This window comes from Rhipicephalus microplus, chromosome 2 (assembly GCF_043290135.1).
Source record: "Rhipicephalus microplus isolate Deutch F79 chromosome 2, USDA_Rmic, whole genome shotgun sequence".
NCBI lineage: Eukaryota > Metazoa > Arthropoda > Arachnida > Ixodida > Ixodidae > Rhipicephalus > Rhipicephalus microplus.
Window position 1 is genome coordinate 146399927 of NC_134701.1, and position 19887 is coordinate 146419813.

Sequence of the window (19887 nt, forward strand, 5' to 3'; positions counted from 1 at the left end):
GGGCGTGTTGTCACCTGAGGCCCGCGCTTCTACCGATGTGCCACAGCCAAGTTTGCACCTGAGTTTTTAGCGCCCAAACTTCAACGTTCTTGCAAGCTTGGTGGCGGGCTGTCGTTAGACTCAACGATATCTACGTCAAAAGAAGACATATAGCATTAGCCAAGAAGGCCATTTTAAGCCCCTAAGACCGACCCAGCCTCACTGTTTCTCAAGCTTCGCGTAGCTAGCGTCAACTTCTTCATTTTTAAAGACCATGGTCTTTCTTTGAATATTGGAATGTAGAAAATTTGGCCTGCCTGCCTGCCTGCCTGTTTGCCTGCCTGCCTGCCTGCCTGCCTGCCTGCCTGCCTGCCTGCCTGCCTGTCTGTCTGTCTGCCTGTCTGTCTGCCTGCCTGCCTGCCTGTCTGTCTGTCTGTCTGTCTGTCTGTCTGTCTGTCTGTCTGTCTGTCTGTCTGTCTGTCTGTCTGTCTGTCTGTCTGTCTGTCTGTCACACAATTCAGCCATCTGGTCGAATTTTAAGCACTCGTTCAATGCCCAGATATCTTCAATCGGTGGCTACACTTATACTTGCGAACATCATCAATCAAAAAGCCAATATTACGTATATCTGTGGTGCAGCATCAGTACGTATTAGATGATGTGGTCCTTTACATGGATACATAATTACAAAACACATTTAGTTTTTTTACATTGTACTGTACATGTGACGCTAGGCACAAAAAAAGTAGGTGTTTCTTACTCTGAGCCAAAAATACGACGCTATGCCCACAAAAGCGCCCTTCTGACGCTGCAGTCTTGCCACCTGGCAGTGCTCCTGAGTTCTGCACATGTTTCTCGATGAAACTGCTAGATGGCATCCATATCCCACGCAATGCGTGGGATATGGATGTGGGATATGGATATGGAATGCGTGAATGTGAATGCAGTGCGTGTGGAGAGGAAGAAGAAACTGCCGAACACTCGATAATGTTCTGTAAAGGGCTTCACCCTATAGTTCAGGATCTGATTGGTGGCTAAAGTCAAGGCACGAGTGAAAATTAAACTCTTCACTGCAAAGTACGAATCCTCAAGCTCACTTTTTAAGGAAAAAAAATAAATATAGTTTTGGGTTCATTAAGTATTACGGCTTGGTGGCGCTAGCCACCGCCCGATCTAAAGGGTAGAGCCATATCCATGCATCCTCTATTTTGTGAATGCCAGCCAGATGCGGCCGATTCAGCATTGAAGAGGCACTGTATGAAGCTTCACGCGCGGCCTGGATGAGACAAGAACTCATGTAGCAAGGCAGGCAGAGGGCTATCGTACTTCCCCGACATTTTCGCTGAAGCACAGAGATACGCGGCCAGTTTTTTTTTTTTAGTACATTCAGCAAGGGCCATCATTTAGCCGTAGGTTATGTCACCTTTTTGCTAAACGTTTAAAGAAATCTCCGATATTTCATTCAGTGAATAAATGTAGTTTTATTGCTATTGCAGTAGCTTGCACGTAGGGTTTCGTTCTTCCTATAGCTCTCCCCACCACGTTCTATGTTACGCCGAAAAAGGCGCTTGGCTGCTACTGGAAGCACAAGCTTACTGTGCAGTTGATACAGATGCACCTGGATTATGGAACAAAGAGCACTTCGAGCAACCGCGGTTGCTTTTGTTAAGCGCCTGTGTATTAGATCAGAAAGAAAACAAACGATGTACGTTACAGTCGAGTCAGTATTGAGTGGGCCTAGCACCTGGAATATACCTTTTCTGGGTGCGTATCGGAGGAAACTGCCAGCATGATACCGCTTAGCATCTTCCAGCATGATACCCACGTAGCGTTTTAGCTTAACTTTGACGTATTGTTTAGTCGGCATTATTTGTTAAATCTAGAGCATTTTTAGCCGACTCAAATTTGGTGCATGATGTACGTTCTCGTGCGCGTTCCAGTGTTAGCTGGTTATAAATTTTTGTGTAAATACACCTTGGCTTCAGAAAGCCTGTGTGACCGCTGTTCCTCTAAGTGCACTGTAACGAGGTCTCTGTTAATGCGTGAACCCTTGAAATATATCTTTTTGTATTGTTCTTTATTTCAATGAGATTAGATATACTGCGTTAACCGTGAGTTGACGTGTATCCCCTAAATTAATAAGAAAATACAATTCTGAACTCATCGCGAGTGTGATAGAGGTTTATCAACGCTTGCTGTACGAAAATCAGCGTTCTGATAGCATTTATGTAGATATGTATTTGTGTATGTGCCCTAGCATGTCCTTCTTTGCATGTCGCGGCGTGAAACTGGAAACATCACTATTGCATATTTTAATATTAGTCACAATCAAGCACGTTCCAGAGAAAAAAAAACAATGATTTGGCGTATCTTTTGACCATGACTGTGATTGAAACTATAACCAAATATTCAACAGCTAAAGCTCTAAGTTACCTGATGGATGATTTTATAACTTGTGTTGTTTATATGGCACTGCATGCCATTACGCTCTTTAGTAGCTACCGAGGCGCTGATAAATTTATTGGAAATTCTTATAAGGTTAGAGAAACTTGTGTCTCGGTGCTGTTTTCAGAAGTCATTCGAAGCGCAACCCTGTGCGTGAGGACGCTTCACCTGCGATTGTCTCGGAAGCACATGTGCCAAAAGAACGCCAGTATTCTCCCGTGTTTGTATGTCTTTAGTTACACAAGTACCGTCTGCCACTGTGCTTTCGTACGTGCTACGGCTTTAGTACCCAGCTGCAGTCGCACCTGCATCAAAGCGGGGCTACCTAGGTGAATGTCATTTCTCTTCATCTAAAGAAGCATGAATACCCACACAGTGATCACTTTTCTGATTGTGAATACAGTAATTTCTGAAAGTCTCGGTGAGTACATTATTTACTAAATTTTAATTTACTCAAGTTGTTACTTTCGATGAATACTAAATTTCATGGTTTTTACGTTCTGAAGGCACGAAAATACAATCAGGCACATCACAGTGGCAGTCTCCGTATTCCAATTTACTAGCTTTGGTTTCAGTGTGTTTTACATCCTCCTACAACTACTACCGAATATTTTTTGCCATCATTCAAATGCGCTCGCCAGGCACAGGAACCTCACTTGTGCAATGAAGCTTCGCAGTGCAACGCTTTATCTACTGAGCAACCGATGCGGCTAATAGTTTAGTATCAGTACGCTCGGCTAATACGACGTATCAGTTTCGTCTTTTTATCTGATGTGATGTCATACGCTTATTACGAGAAGCAGTGGGAATCTAACACCACTGAAACATAAAGACAGCAGAGTGTCATCAAAAATACCATTTTCATGTGCCTGCAGCGTAGATAAATAACACGTACTGCTGCCCCTATTTACGGGGACAAACATATAAGCTGTTATGCTGTTTTGGTTGACTGACCCAGAAGTAGAGGCAACGGCATGTTAAAAATATCTGACGCGTTTTCTTGTTCTTGCATGGCCTAGTCTGAGGATAAACTTCTTGTCGCTTACTTTAAAGCGTTTATTGCAGAAAATATGAGCAGCACTGTTTCGTAAGCGTATATTTCCTCGTCAACCCGCTCAACTCTTTTGGGAGTCCATGTGCAGTGTTTGTATGTCCGTGTTATGTACTAGACTACATGAAAACATCCCTTTTTTATTTTTTACCATATTCTGCTCTTAGTTCAGGAACCTATCATTTCCTTGTCCCTTGAGATGTATCGCCTTTTGTTTTCCTCCTCTTGTTGAGTGATGCGGCGACAAGGCTTGAACTAGGTGGTGAAAAGTGTGGCACAATTCACAGAGCAACAATTTACAAGCATAAGTAGCTAATATGGATGCGTGGTAATCACACACAGCGTCCCTGGGATCGTGCTTAACTGGATTTTTTGTCGACCTACACGAGTACACAGTTAATCACGTCTCGGACAAGCACGTCCTAGCTATATCCGGGAAACATCAGGAAAAATTGGCTTTTACTTAACTCAATAATGCCTTGACTTGCTCAGTAAGAGAAGTGGTTAATCTTTTTCTTTAGCTGGTTTCTCTGTGCGGTGACGCCTTTTCAGGCTTCGTTCATTCTGCCTCTCCTCGTTTCGCAGTCACCTCTTTGACTTCTAAGTTTGGCTTCTTTCAGTCTTTCCGACTCACTTTTTATATCTTCTGATAATTACCACCAAGCAGCCCATTTTATATATACGATGCAATATCGTCTTCTGTTGCAACTCTATTTCACCGGCTCCTCCTCTGACGTCATGCTGCATGGCGCGGTGAGCGACACTGCCAGGTGCGGCAGTTGGTCGGCATCGGCTCAGCTTGAGGTGCGGCCCTTGACCACACTCGTGTAACGGCGAGAACACGGCCAATGTAGCTCTCGCTAAAAAACGTTGTTTCCTGGCTATATCTACCTCAGTATGCAAGACATGATGAAAAAATGTACAAACTACTGGTAATGCATGATATCTCGTAGGCGCAGAGATCACAGCCCCGGCGAAGGCTAATCAGCGAAAGGAGATAACAGGAGAGTAAGGCCTCAGTATCGAACCATGCGCGGCATCACGAGGTGTCAAGGCGTAGATTTTCAAGCATTGTCCAGTCGTGCGATCATATGTTGTACGTCAATGGGTTGCCGTAAAATCTTCTAAGGCCCTTGGTAACGCGAGGAAACTCTTTTTCGGAAGCCTAACACAGTGAAGCAAGGCCCAGAGAAAAACGAGAAATCCGTAACACAGATTACACTGTTGGTGGCTATGGTGGCAATAGTACTTGTAAAACGAGTGCGAGTCCCTAAATATCGCGTACATTTTATGACGGGTCGCATGAACTAGTGCGTAATTGGTAACGCATATCTTTGGCTGAATATTGCATATAACAGCCAGGAAGCGTAACCGCTCTGCCGTGATGAACAATAGTGTTTTTATTATAGCAGTTGTATTACTAGAAGCAACCATGACTGCTATGCAGCCCATCTAAACCTGATTCCTTTGCTTTCTTTTCAAGAAATAACAATGTAGGAAAGAAGAAAACGAAGAACATCAAAGAATAGTCGTCTTTTCTTGAAGCAAAGACAATTTCCGGCTTGAAATTCAAGAGAAATTTTATTCTCACAGTGCTCGCGTTACCACTATTGTCGCTACTCTCCACGGCTCGTCGTGTTTTTTTTTTTGTGTGGTTCTAAGACCAAGTATGAAAAAAAAAAACCTCCGAGGCGCTAGCAGGGCAGCACGACGTCTTCACGAGTTTGCAAATTCCAAACTATAACCATCACTTCGTGGCACACAGATTTGCACAAAAAGTTAACCATTATTAGAGTATTCAAAGTGCTCGTTTCATTGCGAAAAATATTCCTTGCCTTCTTCCACCTACGCTCAATACTCTATTGGAACAAATACAATACGCTTTTAGGGTGTTGTAGAGCCGGGGTAAAATTTTCAGCACAGGTGTTTCTTTGACCCGCAGGAGTCACGAGACCTCAAAGAACTACGAAAGAGTCCCGGATTTTCCATTCTTCCCACGTACAATTAAATGCGTGAACATATTTTTCAGACCGTAACTTGGTGTTACTATTTACTTTCCTTGGAAATTCACAAAACGCACACGGAACGCTATATACAGGCGACATTATTACCACATGTGTGTGTTACTGAAAAATTGCATAATATTCATATGTATAGTTGGTTCCGTACTACCCTCTATTCACATATAAACACCGTTTTCATGGTTACGCAAGATACGTTGAAGCTTTGTTCAACTGATTCCGAGCAGCGCCGATCTGCCAACATATTATGCAAGGTCGCTCGCCATTTTAATTCTACATAGCAATTGTATCCTTAGCGTCCTTCTTGGTTTTTTAAATAGGCTGAAGCACAAAAAGAATATTCATTGCATTGTTTTATAGATAGAGCTCGTACAAGATGTCGAGAAAAAATATTCTCGTTTTCTGAGTTCTCAGTTACATATAAAAAAAAGCCGTTTCAATGTTGAAGCTCTTTACTGCTATTCCGCACAGACATCCTTCCGAGAAATTATAATACGGGAACAAGCAGACAAACAGAGTTACAAATGCTCTTAATAGCAATGTTGTCGTGGCGTGATTACATGTAGCATATTACAAGGGCTCATTTCTTTATTTTTTATTTGTGTTATTTATATTTATTTATCTATTTTTCTTTACGCAGTACTGCTAGTCTGCCGAAAGTCCCCGTTTGTGAAGCCTGCAGGATTACTTCACCCAATATATCCATCTACCCAGAACACCTCCACCATTATAATGTAACGTTTTAAATGAAGGCTACGTTTACAAAGCATCTACACAAGGTCCCTGTCGCCCGAGAGTGGTTGACATAGAACAGCCAAAACAAAGGCCCGTGCAAGAGGACTACCGCGTCTTCGTCTTCCTCTTTCACGCTGAAATACAAAGCGCGTGGCACGCGCCAAGTGGCCCGTGTGAAAATAAATAATCAACAGGATATCGACACACGGCGCTACAACCTCCGCCAAGGACTCGTCGACTACTGACCGGGTGACCAGGTGCTAGTTTGGACCCCCCTTCGCCGCAGAGGCTTGTCTGAAAAACTTCTCAGCCGCTATTTTGGCTCGTACAAGGGGCTAAGACGAGGGAATCACCTCCACTACGAAGCCCTTCCGGACGGCAGCCAACCGCTATGACGCCGACAGCCCCAGTCGGAGATTGTGCACGTGGTGCGGTTCAAACCATACCAAAAATTGTGACACTCATGAGTTTTCGGACATTTCATTTATATTTATTTACCGCAAGCGCGTCGCTTAGCATCGAAGCGATGCTCTTTCGGGGGAGGGGCAATGCCATGCAATTTATCTGCCGGCCTGAAAGAGGCAGACGAAGACGTGGTAGTCCTCGTGCACGGGCCTTTGTTTTGGCTTTTCTGTGTCGACCGCTTTCGAGTGACTTGGACCTTGTGTAGCTGCTTTTAAATGCGAAGCATTTCTTAGCGAACTTCGGCGGCATTGAGCGTATCCATCTATCTATCTATCCAGCCACCTACGACTTTTAGCTCTCCCGTCCGTTTGGATAATGGTATCGATACCAAACTTGGTATGGCATAACATGACTGTATAAAGAACATAAACGACTAGTCATAACAAAAGAATCATCACATGTATGTCACGAATGTCATAATTTACATTTTATGGTCTTGCTCCTCTTGCGGTGGTCTCGTTCACATGACATGTTGCAAAACTGATATGGTATGACATGATTGCATGGTGAACACAAGCGACAGACCCTAACCTAGAAATCATGACATGCATATCATGTAAGCCATGAGTCATGACTGCACGCCAAGCTCATGATGCGCTCACAGCCGTCTCGCTAGCTTCACATGTACCAAATTCGGCGTTACGTGATGCGAATGGATGACGAAGGCATGTGACTGGTGCAAACATGATAATTATGAGATGTGGGTCATGTGACATTATGACTACAAGTCACACTCATGATGCCCACGCAGCCGCTTCGCTAGCTTAACATACACAGAATTTGGTATTAAGGGACCTGAATGGATGCCAAGGGATTTGACTGGTGCAAGCGTGATACTCATGTGATGTTTGTGATGTAACAAAATGACTACATGATAGGCTCATGATGTGCTCATGGCTGTCTTGCTAGCTTCAAAAGTACCAAACTCAGTATTACGTGACGTGAACGGATGACACATGTAAATGGCATGTCCAAACTTCATAATCATGACATGCGTGTCATGCAGCAACATGATTACATGCCGCACTCATGATGCGCTCGGGGCCGTTTCGCTAGATTCATACATGACAAAATAGGCATTACGTCACGTGAATAGATGACGAAGGTATGCGACTGGTGCGAGCATAATAATTACGAGATGCGTGTAATGTAAGAGCATGACTACATGCCACACTCAAGGTACCAATACACTTAGACATGACCCGGTGCGCGTGTGCTCCAGCGTTCGTTTCGTCGCGTCATGCCGGCGATGCCACGCCAGGCGCCGATCTGCATTGCAGGCATGCGAGGCATGTCGGCGCCTCGCAGGCATGCAAAGCACTACGTTTCTTCGACGCATGCGCGTTTGAGCAAGCCCGGTGTCCCTTCGTCGCGAAGCTAGGCAGACGCGGTGCATTCTTGGTAACGTTGGAAAAACGCTACGAGCACGCGACGAGAGCGGACACGCGTCGCATCGGCTCCCGCTCTATTCGTGAGGACCAGTGGAACTCTGCTTCACACTTCATCAAGATTGATCTTATCTTCTTCGTAACATCGTTCTGCACTAGAAGACACCTCTCTCATCCAGGTGGGCCAATTTTGGGGCATTTCATGTACACTTGTTGACCTGACCTCGTGAGAGCTACGCTCGTCCGACCGAGCGTTGTACCGAACGCTGACTGCGTCGGAACTTCTCCGCGGCCGCAGCCACAGATGGCGGCCACCACTCTCCGTGGATATGATACCACGACGTTGGCGTGGAAAGAAATTTCTACCCCAGTGCCTGAAAACTCCGTTCCACCAATGGATAACGTGGATGAGGACTGTCCACTATGGTGGTCTCCGCAAGCGTCACTAGCAATCTAAAGCTTTCAAGGGCTCGGCTACCAATGAGGCCGCGTCCACAGACATTCCACCTGAGAAGAAGACATCCCGCGTATCGTGGCGGCCAACCGCTACGCCCCAAATTGCTGCAGAAAACTTCATCATCGTGCTGAAGCCTCGCGTCACGGTAGACCTCAAAGCTACTTTTCAACCAGGTGAACTAGGCGCCAAGCTTACCTCATACGTGAACGCTACCTCGAGTAACTCTATCAGTGTGTTGCCTATGTGGTAGCAAAATATCATTGTTGTCGCAACCAAAGACAGCAACCCTGCGAACCTTTTCTCTCGAGAAGTCTCACAAGAAACATCCAATGATCGGTCACACCAAGATCAGTGGGGAAGTGTGCCGTGGCGTCATTACGATGCACGAGCAGGAGACCTCCACCTCCTTGAAAGAAAAGATTGATTGGCGTGGTGGAAGCACTGCTTTCATCAGAAAGCTTGGCAAGACTTCGGTGGCCCTTAAAACTTTTGAGGGCTGCTGCTTGCCACGTTTTGTGCACTACAACAGCGTTGTGACACCAGTACGCGAATATAAACGCACCATTCCAGCCTGCTACCGCTGTGGCACTGTGGGCCACCGGGTGGAGCTGTGTCCCCACCCGAACGACCAACGCTGCGGCCATTGTGGTCAAGTTGTGGGTGCTTCTGAGGAGGAGATGGCACCCCACGAGTGCAAGCCATCGTGCCTGGTGTGCGGTGAGGGACACCTCAACGGATCCCAGGCCTGCAAAGCAAGGTTTCGCCGCCTGCAGCAGCCGGGCAGGCATCATGGCAGTCGTGGCTCGTCGAAGCAGCGGTCAACGCCCAAGAAATTTGGCGTCATGCCAGAAGAACGTCAGCCAGGAGCTACCAACCAAGTGATGAAGAACCTTCTACTGGAGGGACCAGTCAACAAGCACCACCTCCACCTAAGACACCGTCACAGCAAACGTCATCCAAGACACCTGACCAGGGGGTCCCCATGCTCCAATCTGGAGACGTTCCAACTCTGATTGATCCCGGCACCCGTAAGCAGCCGAACAAGAAAACTGCTTCTTAGGTGCGCAACGGGGCGAGGGCTGCCTCCTCCTCTTCCTCTTGCTCTTCCTTCCGCGCCTCCTCATCCAAATTCCTCGAGCTCAAACCAGACCTTGCTGTGCTGCCGGCACAGAACGCGCAGCTTCAAGCCGAAATTGCCGCCTTGGAGACAGGTAGTCTACCAGTTCCCCCCGCATCACTCCCCACCAATATTACCATTCCCACTCCAGAACCGATGCCCATGTGCTCCATTCCTTCCGTCTCGGAGCCTTCTAACCCTGAAGAGCGATTTCAGGCTATTGAAGGTACTATGACCGCTTTAATGACACAACTAACCGCCATAAGCAAAAGCCTGGCAACTGTTTCAAACATTGCTACCCAACAGGTGACGAGTAACATTAAAACTTGTCTCCATGGCGTAATCCCTCAAAGCCGAAAGGCTAATCCTCTGAAAGGCCTTAATCGTCCCTTTAAGTTTTCACACGCCATGAGCCTCGCGGAAACCACCGAGGACTCCAAGCTCCCACCTGCACAGGGCACCGATGTAAGGGTAGAGTTTCTCCCAGCCACCCCAAATTGTCAATATGGCGACTCATCTTAACTGCTCCACATCACCACACCGAAAATCTCAGTTACTCTCTTTAATTTAATGTAACTGTAGAGACTTGAAAGATAGGCCCAAACGGGCCCATTTCCGCCTCTATCTTGAAACATTTGAGCACCTGTGCGCCATCATTGCCCTTCAGGAACCCGGCATTGCTGTGTGCCCCTCAGGTTATAACACCTTTCAACGGGACCCATTCACCTGCGTTCTTGTACATATAACCTTAACTACGCAAGAGGTTGACCTCGAAAGTTCAATACCATACTCGTACGCAATGGTCACCGTTCTTCCCCTGCGCAGAACCGAGCCCCACGTGCACATTCTCCCTCACTATTAATTGCAAACCTAAACTCAAAAACATCACATTCGCTGACATCTTCAGCACGGCACGGAAGCTCGCCGGGCATGACACCCTTTTAACGGTGGGTGACTTCAACGCCCTTAGCAGGCTTTGGGGCTATCGCAAGGAAGAGGCGCGTAGAAGGAAACTTCCGGAGCTAACTTCCACGCTGGGCATGGCTCTTCAAACAGACCCCGCGCAACCAACTCGTGTAGGTAATTATGTCAGCCGAGACACCTGCCCCGACCTAACATTCGCGAAAAACATCAAACACGCAGACTGGTTCAATACCGAAGAAACCCTCGGTAGTGACCAGTGCATTCTCAACACTACATTTTTACACGACCCCTATAACGCCCCATCGCACAAGCTCACCCACCAAACTGGGAAGCCTTCCGGCAGTCTTTACCTGACTCTCCCATCCTAAAGATCGGTTATTCCCACTGGGCTCACTCTGTGCTCGAAACACTAAGAAAACACAAGACCAAAATACAGCTGACGAATAATCATCCGGATGTAGATAACCATCTTGTTTATCTTTGGGAGGCCCGTCGCAGTCTCACAAAGAGACGGCGTTGACGAAAACACAACCGCAAACACAGTATGCGGATACTGGATCTCACCCGGAAGGCCGCCGAGTACGCTGCCCAGCTCGCCGACTCAAATTGGGTAGATCGCCGTAACACTGCCAGCGGGCAAATGTCCAGTCGCAGTACATGGAAACTCTTCCGCAGTCTGATTGATCCCACTCAAACTAGAGGTTAAACGCAAAAACAACTGCACCGAGCCTTTCAGAATTTCCATGGCTCTACAACACAGCTATCCCTATCATTAAGGGACCGATATTTTTGCACTCAGCACGACACGCGGGGCTCCGCGTATCACTATGCAGGCAGAGAGAACTCGGTACTGGATGCTCCTTTCCAGTTACACGACCTTCGCGCCGCCCTAGCTAAAATGAGGCGAGGTACGGCTTTCGGGCGAGACAAAATTACCGTTAAAATGCTGGCAAATCTAGCCCATGCAGTGCACCAGTCGCTTCTTGACTATATTATTGCGATCTGGCTCGGAAAAACGCCCCTCCCACTAGACTGGAAAACGTTTCTAGTAACCTTTATTCCAAAGCCAGGAAAATCGATCAACACTGGGAATCTCAGACCCATTTTTCCTACTTCTTGTGCGGGAAAGCTAATGGTAACTATGGTCAGGGATCGTGTCTTTCCCTTCTTGGAAGAGCGCCACATTTTCGCCTATTCTATGTATGGCTTCAGGTCCAAGAAATCTTCGCAGGGCATACTCCTACAACTACACCACGAAGTACTTAATTCTGTAGAACACCTCCACAATGACAAGATCATTCTAGCGCTTGACCTTAAAGGAGCCTTCGATAACGTCAATCAGGAAGTCATCTTAGCTCACCTAAGTGCAACCAACTGTGGCGAGCGCACCTTCAACTACATCCGAAACTTTCTTACTGGCAGAGCTGCGTACATTTGCATCCAAGATCAGGAATACGGCCCCTATCCCCTGGGCACGCGAGACACACCACAGGGTGCCGTGTTGTCGCCTCTGCTGTTCAACTTAGCCATGGCACATCTACCGACCCGCTTGGCTGCTGTCTACGGGGTAAGGCATGCACTTTATGCCAACGACATCACTCTGTGGGCCACAGAGTGATGTCTGGGCACCATGTAGGACAGCCTACAAACCGCATTCCATATAGTGGATGAATATGCAGTGTACTACGGCCTCCAGTGCTCCCCACAGAAGTCTCAATTCGTGCACCTTCGGCCGTCGGTGAAGTGCACTTCGCCCATCATCCTTTCCCTGCATAGTGGGCCTATTAATGAGGCACAGGAGATCCATGTCCTTGGACTCCACATTCACAAACACCGCAGGGTCGTAACAACACTTCACAAGCTGCGTAAGTTTAGAGAACAGGCGGACCGCATGGTACACTGAGTCTCCAACAAGCGTGGTGGTTTCAAAAGCAAGGATGCGCTTCGTCTTGCACATGCTTTTGTCACTACTCTCATCTTGTATGCGACTCCGTACCTGCACTTACGGAAGCACGATGAAGATTCCTTGGAGATCGCCCTTCGCGAAATTGTCAAGAGAGCCCTAGATCTCCCGATCCCTACTTCCAATGCAAAAAGTCTTGCGTTGGGAGTGGTAAGTCTTGCGTTGGGAGCTCCGGGAAGCTCACCTAACAAATCAATACACGCGTCTGGCGCAGACCCTGTCAGGCAGACGACACCTAGATCGCCTACACATTCGACATGAATTCCGCACAGAGGAGTGGGTACGAGTGCCCGAACATTGGAAATACGTGATTCATGTTGGACCCATCCCCACCAATATGTCACGTGAGTCGCACGCTGGCAGTTGAGAGGTGCGGGCTCTTGCTCTCCGGCGCCAATTCCGCTCTAAACAAACGGCATTTTACACGGACATCGCTGGCCCTTACCGTTGGGCTTGGTATACGGCCGCCGTGATCCACCAAGACAGGCAGGTGGATTGTCTGTTCTTCCACGCAACCAATGCTACCCATGCTGAAGAGGTGGCCATAGCTGTGGCTATATCACACGACAGTTCTCAAATTATATTATCAGACTCCAAAGGAGCTTGTCAAAATTTTCAACTGAGATGGATCACACCCCTAGCTGCCAAAATCTTAAATCTTGTCCGCGAGTAGGTTACCCCACTCCGCGTTCAATAATCTGGACTCCTGGCCATCAGGGCCTCGCAGGATGTGAGGCGGCTCACGCAGCCGCCTACGCACTCCTTCACTGGGCCACTGCCTCGCCCACCAATGACCCCTGTGTTCCAGAAGAAAACGCCCCTCTCCAAACTTATAGAGAGATAATTACCCATTACCAGGACTCCCACCGCCGTTTTCCTCCGCCCTACAAAGGACTTAGGAAGGCGGACGAGAGAATTCTTCTCCGACTATTTACGAATACTCTACTGTGCCCGGCAGTGCTTAAACACTTCGACTCTTCCTTTTCCGGCCTCTTCCAGTACTGTGCGGAGGTGGCTGACACCTACCACATGGTATGGGCATGCCAGCTCCATCCTTCTTTACCGCCGAACCCAAATCCAACAAGAGAGGACTGGGAGGCGGCGCTGCTCGGTTGCCAGAACCTTGCGGGCCAACGGGCCATGGTCCAGCGTGCCAGGACATCGGCCACGACCAATGGGGTTTCTGACTAGGGACTCCACCTAGTACTGCAGGGAGGCTGACCCACTATATAGAGGCTGGTCTCCATAGCAACCCCTGTTTTTTTTCTAAATGAATGTTTACTACCTATCTTGGTAACGTGGTTGGAGCAAAATGCAGCATGTCGCATTTCGCACCGGTTGCCGCTGGGCTGCGCCGACAGACGCTAGTCGTGTCTGGCGTAAGACTATAGAGTGTTCACGTTTTGCTAGCGTAGCATCGCTGCGCCCAGCATGCGCTCGTAAACGTTACGTTGCAGTATATTAGCCCCTTCGTGATGCTCTCCCCGCCATTTCGCTAGCTTCACATATTTTAAGTTTGGTATTACGAGACTTGAATGGACGACGAAGGTATGTGACTGGTGTAAACATGATAATCAAGAGATGCGTCTCATGAAACAACACGACCACATGCCACGCTCATGATTTGCTAACCGTCGTTTCTCTAGCTTCACATATACCAAATTGGTATTGCAGGACGTCAATAGACGGCGAAGTTGAATGACACATCTGAACATGATAATCATGCTATTCGTCTCATGTAAAACATTACTACTTGCTATTCTCAATGCACGCTCGTGACCATTTCGCTAGCTCTACATACACCAAATTTGGTATCAGGTGGCGTGAATAGATGATGAAGGTAAATGACACGTCCAAGCGTAATAATTATGACGTGGAAGTTATGTACGGCTTAATTTACCTTCACCTCGTAACATTTTTGTCATTTCAGACTGACATATAAACCTTCCTCATTCGTGCTTAGCACATCATCCATTCCCACTGTACGTGGGATCTTCCAATTTTTTTAAACGTCGCCTTCATTTAGAACGTGACAATATTACCTCTCTGTCTTCGTATTGTCACTCGCCTCTATGTGGTCGCGACAAATTAATAACTAACTATTGATATATTACTATATAATAATAATATTACCAACAATGACACATGTTTAGAAATGTTCTAAATTGCAAAATGTTGCCCAATCATGTGCGAAATATTTCTGGCACTTGTGATTTTCTGGACAAATTAACACGCAGGTGAAATATCAATCATTTGTTTCATTTCAGCAGGAGACCAAAAGAAGAGTTCGCTCCCGAACTTGAGTGGATCTAATCAAGGCAAACAATGTGAGTAAAGATGTGGCCTTTTTCTGTAAAAGGGGGTATCTAAAAGAAAAATTTTCATTCAAATCTTTATAAGAGTAGGCCCTCATTAGTACGATGTATTCTGAACACTGTCGAATCCTTCAAACCCTTAAGCTCAAACTTCCAATACGCCAACCTAAAACAGGGTGGAACAGTTGGATAGTGCGCAGGTACATACTGTAGCGAGTCGACGCTTACGTCGCATCATCTAAGCCTCCCAACAAGTCGGTCTCATGTGCAATGCAGTCATTTTTGGTCATGCAGAAGGACGTTTTTCGGTCGAAGACTTGTCTTTCTGTGGGATACGGCTCATAGGTACTCCTTCCCTTAATCCACAGGTCGTATCTATCATACACGAATACACCTTAAAATAGATCCATCAAGGCGCGATAAGAGGACAAACCGGTGAAAATGGCCACCCACGACGGTGTATTCTGCCATAATGCAGACAAGAATGCCAAGACTGCAGTTCCGTCGCTGCAACCTGTTCCCGTGCCAGGGTGTTCAAGGCAGAAAGTCGCCATCAATATTTTCGGTCCCATGGACAGAGCGCCGAAAGATTGGATGTTTGTTACCACCCTTGTCACCTATTGTCCTCCAGAAGCCTGAAAGTGCAGTTCTGCAACGAGATGTCTACGCCCACAGTGACAAGCTTTTTGCTCTTAGTATATCGTCGAGAGGGCGATCTCAACGACATGGTACGTCAGAACAACCCACAGTTCTAATCCCGAAAGTGCAACTACTTTTGGAAAGATCCTTCCATTCACCTCCCGCACTCTTCGTTGTCTACAGCCTGTTGAATGAACTCGTAGGACGATTCAGTCATGTGCATCCAAGAACTTCGTACAGACACCTTTGCTGGAACATCGAGCATTCCACCCAGTGGTCGTCGAGTACCTCGGCGTCACTGATGCACATCGCACTTCACCTCGCCTTTGTGCAACATACAAGACGTCCCATAACACGCATCGACGTCGTCGAGTGTCCGTCGTTTTATTCTTTCTTCAAAGACCCAGTCACCGAGCTCACGCTGCATCGCCGGGTTGAAGCAAATACAAGAGGAAAGCAAGACGACAAGGGCCGATATCCGTTTAGCCAAAAAGACGACCAACATGGAAGTTGGTGACTTAGTTTGGGTGAGAAAACCCTATGTCACGTAAAAGAGAGACATTTTTTGACATTCCCCGCTAAGTGCGGGAGCATCATGGACAGTCGTCTTTCAGCCTCGATGATGGCAAGACATTTGATGCATTCAAGCTTGTCAAAGTCCCCTCATGTCCGCGTACTCTGCGTCCGGAGAGACTTAGAACAAGCAAACGTCTACCACACCGACGTCCTTATCAACGAAGAGCACTAATCTACGAGCTGCTCAGGATGCATCTCAAGCGGGAGCTGCGTTTCTGCCTGTTCCTATAACTACCTGTGCAGGTTCTTCACTCGTACACGCCTGAGCCCCAGCCAGGTGTGCTTCTTATTGCTTTCGTGGCAGATGGAGCGGCTTTATACCGGCGCTTCCCTAACCAGTAGCCAAATTCAGCAAATGTTCGCGTCCAACTGCCAAAGGCCGAGAAACCTCGCTACAGCAGCTATGTGTGAAATTATTGTACTTTTGTTCTTCTCGTGTATGTTATGTTGTTTTCAACAATTGGCTATTCCTAATTTTTATAGTGAGAAAAGAAAACATTCATGGGTTTACACGTATATTTGTGTCTGAGTGTTATTTCATAATTGCGTTAAATAATGTTTCTGTGGTTGTGAGCAGTCGGTATTTATATTACCTTTATGAACGTGAGTTGGTAATTTACTCTGCACCTTGTAGCACTAACGCACTAACACTTTTTTAATCCACTGCAAAATTTACGAGGTGGATGTCGATATTTTGCGTCATTAGTTTTGACAAGAATGCAGCGTGCAAACCCTACACGTCAACATTTGTGGCACTCTTGATCAGATCTATACGTTTTGAGGTCGTCATATGAAGCATAATTGTGTTGCTTCGGCCTACGGTGGCTAGTCTAATTTCTTCTTCGCAGCCCTAGACGACGATAACTATGTCATCATCGCTTCATATATTTACAGGCATCTGCAATCCAATCATTTCTTTTTCAAAAATCAGCATGGTTTCAGAAAGGACTTTTCGTGTGAGACTCAGTTTTTTGAATTTACCACAGCGCTTCATGCAAATATGGACAATAATTATCAAACTGATTGCGTGTTCCTCGACTATTCGAAGGCGTTTGACAGGGTTGCACACTGTCGCCTGATATCGAAACTTTCCGCCCTGAAATTAGACTCCTGTACATTATCATGGCTTCGCAATTTCCTGTCGAATCGTCAGCAATACACAACAGTTAACAATTTGTCTTCTTCCCTATCTGACGTTTCTTCAGGTGTACCACAGGGCAGTGTACTCGCGCCATTACTTTTCCTCATATTCATCAATGATCTTCCGCAACATGTCTCTTCTTGCATCAGGGTGTTCGCTGACGACTGCATTATTTGCCGTCAAATCAAGAACAGTGAAGATCACCTGTCACTCCAAAACGACCTCGACGTAATTAATGGTTGGTGTAGTGCATGGCTGATGACACTAAATATCTCAAAATGCAAAGTAATGTCGTTCACACGTAAACCTAGCATATCCGAATTCTCTTACAGTATTAATCATTTCATTCTTTCGACTGCAACACAATATCGGTACTTGGGCGTAATACTGACACCTAATCTATCCTGGTCCGACCACATTACGGCAATCTCTGCCAGCGCCTCGAAATCACTAGGTTTCTTGAGACGTAACTTGAAAGCTGCACCATCAGGCATTCGCAAATTATCTTACTTGACACTGGTTCGCCCTCAACTAGAATATGCCTGTTCGATTTGGTCTCCCCATCAAAAATACTTAATTGACTCATTGGAAAGAATCCAGAATAGAGCAAGCCGTTTCATTGCCAATAACTACAGTCCGCATTCTAGTATATCACAAATCAAACAGGAACTTTCACTCCCACTCTTGAACATTCGTCGCAACATTGCCCTGCTGTCATTCTTTCATAAAATTACCCATTCTTCCCGAATCACCGTTACTGCTCTGCAAAAACCATATCTCACTTCACGTAAACTACACAATCATCTTAGCTATTCCCGTGTATACGGCTCAACAAACGCGTTCAATCAGTCCGCACTCCCACGTGCTATCCGTCTGTGGAACAGTTTGCCTGACGACATTGCATCCCAGACAAACTTTGACACATTCCGTCATATCTTATCAAGCCACTTCACATGCCTCAGCAAGTAGATGCCGTATCATAATTGATTGGTCCGTATTGGTTCATTTTTGTGATTGTCACATTCATGTGCGCGAGGATTCTGCCTTGTGGCCGCTGCATGCGCCGGAAATACAGTGTTTCGCCCACGGTTACTATGCGTGTATCTTTTGTACATGTTGAACTTTTGTACATGTTGGTGCTTTTTGTTTGACTTATTATTTTCCAATTGTTTCTTTTGTATTTGTTTTAGTTTGAGATGTGTATAAGTATTGCGCCTCTTACTCAATTGTTTCTTTTGTACTTTTTTTCATTTTGAGGTGTCTATATGTATTCCCCCCTTGCTCAATTGTCTGTCTTGTATATTTTTTCCAGTTTATTTGTATATATGTATAGCCCCCCTTACTCAATGCCCCCCATGGGGCCTGTAAGGTACTTTGAAATAAATAAATAAATAAATATAGTGATGTTAAACAACTTTCCGAAACGCACAACTAAAATATAAAAACAGAGCCTTATGTCTTGTACAGATAACCCAGAGGTTTCGAATTATCAGCTGTCAGAGTGCAGGAGCATTGTAAATATTTTCGCGAAGCTATGGTTTTTTTTAATATTAGAATCAACGAATTTTAAATCGATTCACGTAAGACGCAATGCGAGAAACCGCAGTTAGCTTCAAAATATTCGTTAGCAGACTTGTCACGGCTACACCAAGGAACGTGGCTATACAAGGCAGTGCCCCTACATTGTTTTATACATAACAGAATAGATTCACTTTATTCCTCTCAGTGCCTGGAGCGGAAGGTGGGCACAATGGTCCCGAAGAAACAGTGGACATAGTCCTGGGAGACTGCGATCAGTGCTCCTGCAAGCTCATTTTACGAGAGGAATCTGAAGAGGATGACAACAAATGCCAAAAAATAATGGACATTCGGTGTACGTGTAACGGAAATCATTGTACAAGCAAAGAAATATCAAACTGCTTGGCTGACATGGCTGACACGTCTTAATAAAAAAAACGTTGGGGTTGCGGACCACTCAATGAAGGTAATAATACTTACCTATCCCCAAGTGGTGTCGTGTTGTACACTTACTAGAACTTCATTTTGACGAATATTGTGCATATGTGTAGAAACATATTCACATCGTTCCGAAATTTTAAAAAGATGGCGGTTTTCGCTTTTGATTCGTATCAAGGGAATGCACAGGAGACCCTCAGAACTTCCTAAAGAGTGTTCTAGTCACTATCAACATAGGTGACGTAAAAAACCGTTTTATTTAAAAACACAAACGTTATATTGAAAACATTTGGCTTACTTACGATTATCCCTTTTTTTGGTTCCTGCATCTAGGTTTTTCATGGGTGAGTTTACAATATTCAACAATACTACTCTGTATTGTCATGCAAAGGTTCGAATACGATATGAACATACGGTGACAAAATTCACTGTACTTGAATAAAACTTACTCGCTCGCCATGTCCTCCTCTCTCGCACACTGCCATCCGCCTTCTCATTTTGCATATCACAAAACTCGAATATAAATTCACTTAGCGATTTCTTAAGACTGATTTAGTTTACGCATCGCTGCTTTAAATTTGTGCTCGTGTTGTGTTCTTTGTGAGCCGCGAAAGTGCTTCCCTGAAGCGATGTGCCAATGTACTACGTGGGCGAGCTGAGTTACAGCGACTCCTCGTAAAAATGCCATGACTTTCCTCTGAATTATGCTGCTGGC

At 46.0% G+C, this 19887-nt stretch overlaps 1 protein-coding gene across 4 annotated transcripts; it reads left to right on the forward strand.

Moving 5' to 3' along the window:
* The first annotated feature begins 1641 nt into the window (after positions 1-1641).
* Positions 1642-19224, forward strand: LOC119169396 (uncharacterized). Of its 4 annotated transcripts, none has more exons than XM_075884143.1 (3): positions 1642-1743; positions 14813-14872; positions 18943-19224. In XM_075884143.1, exons 1-3 carry the CDS (start codon positions 1683-1685, stop codon positions 19161-19163), a joined length of 342 nt encoding a protein of 113 aa, XP_075740258.1. In that variant the 5' UTR covers positions 1642-1682; the 3' UTR covers positions 19164-19224. The 4 variants fall into 4 exon arrangements, 2 of the variants coding, with proteins under 2 accessions (XP_075740258.1, XP_075740265.1); XM_075884150.1 differs by having other exon boundaries at positions 1668-1743; positions 14816-14872; XR_005109581.2 differs by lacking the exon at positions 1642-1743 and adding an exon at positions 2643-2845 and having other exon boundaries at positions 14816-14872.
* Positions 19225-19887: the final 663 nt, after the last annotated feature.